This window comes from Girardinichthys multiradiatus, chromosome 18, assembly GCF_021462225.1.
Source record: "Girardinichthys multiradiatus isolate DD_20200921_A chromosome 18, DD_fGirMul_XY1, whole genome shotgun sequence".
Taxonomy (NCBI): Eukaryota; Metazoa; Chordata; class Actinopteri; order Cyprinodontiformes; family Goodeidae; genus Girardinichthys; species Girardinichthys multiradiatus.
This window is the reverse complement of record NC_061810.1, coordinates 236401-242357: the sequence shown is the minus strand read 5'-3', so window position 1 is coordinate 242357 and position 5957 is coordinate 236401. Positions and strand designations below refer to the sequence as shown.

General features: G+C 38.2%; 1 protein-coding gene across 1 annotated transcript; it reads left to right on the top strand.

Moving 5' to 3' along the window:
- Positions 1-796: 796 nt before the first annotated feature.
- On the top strand, positions 797-4028 carry LOC124884004. Its single transcript, XM_047391577.1, has 3 exons — positions 797-1045; positions 2182-2409; positions 3055-4028. Exons 2-3 carry the CDS (start codon positions 2202-2204, stop codon positions 4026-4028), a joined length of 1182 nt encoding a protein of 393 aa, XP_047247533.1. The 5' UTR covers positions 797-1045; positions 2182-2201.
- Positions 4029-5957: the final 1929 nt, after the last annotated feature.

Below are 5957 nucleotides of genomic sequence, written 5' to 3'. Positions count from 1 at the left end.
AGACACAGTCATAGATGGACCAAATTTCAGTGACTTGTATCTTAGAAATGTATGCATGTTTTACATAAAACTAGAGGGACAGCATCTTCTTCCATCATCTACCGTTCAAAACATTGTAGAAGAGATACAGAATATACATGAATTGGGACAGACATACTTCAAATAGATTAAACTTGCTTCTTAAAGAAATGTCATTTGCAGATGAAGACATTGCAAAAATCTGTGACACAGTAAAGCAGTCGGACTTGTTCTCAGCTTGCCACACAGGGCCCATGAGAACTGCTTATTCAAGAGTCCAGTGTTTTAAAGACATGTTCAAATATGGGGAACCCAAAAAAGTGTTGTTGGGCAAAGATGAGGACAGAAAAGATAGATTTGCATACGATGTTCCTGTGCCAAATACATTAAAAGGTATGTTAGATTCCAAATATTGGCAGGGCCTAATGATGGCTCATGATGTTTCAAAAGCTGATGTTCTCTGTGACTGTAACAATGGTAAGGTGTTTATGTCCAACATATTTTTTCATGAAAACCCAAGTTGTCTCAAGCTGGTTCTCTATCAAGATGCATTCGAAGTTGTGAACCCATTGGGATCTGCAAAAACAAAAGCACAAGGTCTTGGCTGTATACTTTTCTCTACTCAATATGCCACCCCATGTCCAATCAAATACTGATCATATGCAGCTGGTCTTGTTGTGTAGAGAGAAGGATTTCAAGGAATTTGGCCATTCCAGAGTTTTTTCAGAACTATTGACTGACTTGAAATACTAGAGGAGAATGGGATAACTATGGTAGTTGAATCAGTCGTGAAAGGGGCTCTGTATTGCATTGCTAGAGACAACTTGGGGTCTCACTGCATCGGGGGTTTTACGGAAAATGTCAGTACATCTCAGTACTTCTGCAGATATTGTCTGATTACTCGTTCTGAATTTCAGAGTGAAAATCCAGCTATCATTGGACCGGAGCGGACTCCAGAAACATATCAATCTGCCACTGAACAGCTGGAGAGAGAGGATGTGACTGAAGTACAGGGGATTAAGTTCAGGTCAGTGTTTAATACTTTAGAGAACTTTAATGTTTGTTCACCAGGCATGTCCCCTCATCTTGGCCATGACATCTTCGAGGGTGTCCTCTCATATGATGTTGCCCTTTATCTCAAATACATGATTGTCAAAAAGAAATGGTTGACATACACAATTTTGAACAGGCGCATCCGACAATTCAAATACAAAGCAACAGATGCTTGTTCCAAACCTTGTGCTGTCACTTCAAAAGCACTGAAACTCAGTGGACAAGCTGTACAACACTGGAATTTCTGGAGATTGTTGCCTCTGTTAATTGGTGAGAAGGTGCAGGATTCACAAGATGATATATGGCAGTTAACCTTGCAGCTTAAGGATATTGTTGACCTGATTTGTGCTCAGCAAATTTCTAAGCCTCAGGTTGCATATTTGAATGTTCTCATCCAGGAATATTTGGAGACCAGGAAGGCATTGTTTCCAGATAACGCACTGAGACCTAAACATCATTATTTACAGCACTATCCAAGGCTGATTCTGAAATTTGGTCCACTCATCAGGCTCTGGACCATGCGGTTCGAGAGCAAACATAGTTACTTCAAAAGATGTGCCAGACATCTGAAGAACTTCAAAAATCTGTGTTTGACTCTTTCACAGAGACATCAAATGTTTCAGGCCTTTCTTTCTGCTGGAACAGTGACTTCCCCAACCTTGCAAATAAAAGATGGCTCACCATTTTATTCAGAACTTTACAGTGAGGAAGTTAAAGGTGCAGTTCTTCATTTTGGGTTCACTGAAAAAAATACAATGATTCCTGATGATGTGCAGTATAATGGAATAACGTACAAGAAGGGCCAATTTGTAGTCAGTCGGAATGATGAGTCACTGGAGTTTGGTGAACTCATCCTCACTTTGGTGAAGGATGAATCTGCACTTCATTTTCTGATGAGAGTTTATCGTGGAGAATTTCTTCCACACTACCACATGTGCTTCGTAAAGGATGAAACAAGAAGATTAGAACGCAGACACATTAGTAAACTGATTGACATGTGGCCATTTTCATCTTACATAAAAGATGGGAATCAGTTTGTCCCATTAAAATGTAGTGTTTTGTCAGTGTAAATGCTTGATATTAATGTGTCAAAGATCAACCTTTTTTTAGTTTTCTGTATTTCAACAGATATGATGGATACACAAAAGGACATCCGTGATGCCATACGAGCAGTGCTTCCTGGCCTTTCACAGGAAGTTTTGGCTGCTTTAGAGGATGTGTTGGAGAACCTCGGCACTACAACCACAGATGATTTACAATATATCACTGAAGGAGACTTATTGCCTGTGCTGAAGCCCATACAGGCCAGAAGACTGGTTGCTGCGTGGGCCCAAAATAGTAAGTATTTCGACATAAAGTCTTGTGTAACTTTTGCATAAAAATATGTGCTTTACACCTAACTACAGATCAAAATGAAAATGAAAGGTCAACAAAGACAAATTTCAATCATATTTCATGTGTTTTTTTTATTTGACAAGAACAACAATGTACAGCTTCTCATTTACACCTGATAGTTCCTGTGCAGGGGACAGACAACAGTCTGTTAGAAAAGGAAACACTCTACATTAACAGTTACCTAACATTACTTTACACAGGTAAATTTGATATCACTAACACAATTTAAAAGATGAAAAATTGTAACAGTAAAAAGTACATGTACTTGTATATATTTATGCATAACTTAATTTGATATGACCAGTTAGTAAGATGGACTGGCGATCTGTCCAGGGTGTACCCTGCCTCTCGCCCATAGACTGCTGGAGATAGGCACCAGCTCCCCCACGACCCACTATGGAATAAGCGGTAGAAAATGACTGACTGACTGACAGTTAGTAAGATATTTCAAGATAATTGCAGTTTTGAGATTTAAGCATATTGTGTATAATATCTTGTTTTGATTAAAAAAAACATTTTCTTTTTTTACAGAGTACCAAAAAAATGTATACTTAATGTTTTTCAATTTCATTTGTTGTACCTTTCCAGACTCAATGGCTTCAACTTCAGGCGGGGCATCCTCCTCTCCACAGTCCGTTCAGTCCTCTCAATCTGCAGCCTCACTTTCACAACCATCGTCTGCTGCTATTTCATCACCTTCACAGAGCTGCTCCCCAGTTTTGCCAACCTGGGTTGACAGTTTTCAGATACCGTGGCAGAAGCTCCCGGAAGAGCTGATACAAACTTTGGAACGACAGAAAAGGCCAAGTGCACGACTTCGAAGACAAATGGTGAGAATTATTGTCTCTGAAATGATGCAGATTTGCAAGAATCCAACCAAACGCAACACTACTGAAATAGCAGAAAGGATGGTGAGCAGATATCCAAAGTCACTTAAGGATGTCATTGATGGTGACGTTATTGGACTTGGTTATCATTCCCTGGTAAAACAACTCCAGGGTAGAATTGAAAATGTCAAACGACAATACACACCAAAGATAACTAAACGCAAGGCAGAATCAGATAACAACACTGATGAGATACCTGCTGAGCAAAAAGCCAGTGTTCAAGACACGTATGGCTGTGTCAACTGGGAGCCAAAGTTTTTGCCCCTTTCTGAGACTGTAGAGAGTCAGCTTAAGAGAAAAGAAGACATGAAAAAGATGTTTAAAGACCAAAATTATGCTGCAGAAGATGTGAAAGAACTTATCAAGTCCACCTATTACACGCAACGAAAGGACATCAATAAAGGTACAAGCATCCTGAAGCTATGCCAAGAATGGCCTTTTTTGTTCCACAAAACTGGCATGGCAGAACACTTCCAGCAACTTACTGGCATCAATCTGATGGAAGCCTTCTTCACCAATCTGGACAAAAAGGGGGAGCGCATCCTCAACTTCCTTAAAACTGTTTTTGCTCAGAAAGAAAACGAAGTTCTGGAGTCTCTCCTCAAGTTAGCAAATGAAAAAGGTCAGTCCAGTGGTTGTACAGAGATGATTCTTCTTCTACTTGCTTTTTTTTGATGAGAAGGAAGAGCATATGTTCCACTATGTTGAGAAGACGAGCCTTGCTGAAGAGGTTGAGATGGAGGATGTGCCAGCAACACCCTGCCTTATTGTGTGTGGTATGTCTAAACCAAGTTTACAAAGTAGTTGAATGGTTGACACAGGAGCCTTTTGTAATACATATTTGTTCATGTTTTTTATTCACAGGGTCCTCTTGCTTTACTTCGGACTGCTTCATGTTGAGCATTGATCAGAAGATTGTCAATGACAACATCACTGCCTTCTCCTGTGCCATCTGCCTGATGTTTGGCAGTTACTATTGTTTTAATATACACTACCCAGTGGGACTGCGGTCAACACTGGAGTTCCTCCAGAGGTAATTCTTATACTTGCATGCAGTCTATGTTTACCAGCAAGATAAATTATTCACAATATAGATCAGAATGTTATTAGTTACCGAAATATAATAAATACAAAAGACAATTGAAATGGAGGGGAAAAACTGCTACATCTAAATGTTCATAATTGAAACAGTGCCAGTAGAAACAGTGGAAATGTTTTATCATTTCTTTGCTGTTGCTGAGCAGTGTTTAAATTGTATATTTTTTATGGCCATGGGGACAGAAGAGTTCTTCAGTCTGTGAAGCAGGATAGGCACAAAAGCCTGTCACTAAATATTCCTCTGGTGAATGTTGTGTAGTGTGTCATCGTCCCTGCCACTGAATCCACCACAAAGCTAGATCGTGTGATATCTTTCTGTTAAGTCATTTATAAACATAACATTAGATGCAATAAAAAAAATTTTCTTCAAGATGTTTCTTTTCAATAAATCCGGAAAGAGGAACAAAAGTTGAGCACAGCAAGAGGAAGAAGATCTTTGCGGTCCACCCAAGAGTCCTCACACTCATTGCTGACCTTGAGGACCATGAGTGGACTTAGACCATACTTTGTGAGTCATGTGATATGAGGTGTAATGTTGTTACGTTGCGGTATGTTAAAAACTGCATTTTATTGGTATTTACAGTGTACACTGTAAGATTTCACATTTTTCATCTTCATGTACAATCTTGCCAATGAGGTGACCGGTTGTTTATGTAGGAGACATATTTTTTTCATTATTTTGTTTTTTTATATATGTATATAGCAGATGACATTTAAATAGGTTTTATGCTGCACCACTGTCACAGCTTAATGAATCTGTGGAGATTTTACTGTTACAAGTCAAAAAATCTGACAAACGGGAACAGTTGGTAGCATTTCTAGCTTTTCCTTGCTATCTGTTTCAGAAAGGTTACAGTGGTGCCCAAAACAGTTGTTAGAAAGTTCTTATTACTGTGTATGTGCCAATTCCATATGACCTGATATGGATTATTCATTTGAAACACACATGGCACCGGAGTAGAAATGATAATGTTGTTATATCTGTTCAAACCTTTGCACTAGTATAAGAGCATGCTGCATTTTGGAGGATGTGTTCCAAGTTCTTTGTAATCAGAGTGTTCACAGTGTTGTGAGAAGTTTGTACAGCCTCACAAATTTTCATTAAATGAAAAATTACAATAAAAAAAGTTTGGTTTTTAGATATTTTATGTAGAGTTTTCCATGTATTTACCAATAGACAAAACTGGTAACACATTATTTAGCTGCTATAATCGATTGATAATCCATTTCACAATTTGCACTAACTAAAACATTTCTTTAATGTTTCAATGTTAATTTTTAGCCAAATAGTTGTTTTTTTCCCCCAGGGTAGAAACTTAGTTTTATATAACATGGCTTCAAAGTTGGTAATTAACCATAAAATCAACAATACTGGTGCTATTTTACCATTTAAAGTATAGGATAAATACCCATCATTTTTACTGTTTTTACCTTTGAAAAATACAGACAAAACTTGCATTAATAAAGTAATTTAGGGACATGTTCACATGGTAAATATGTATTTTT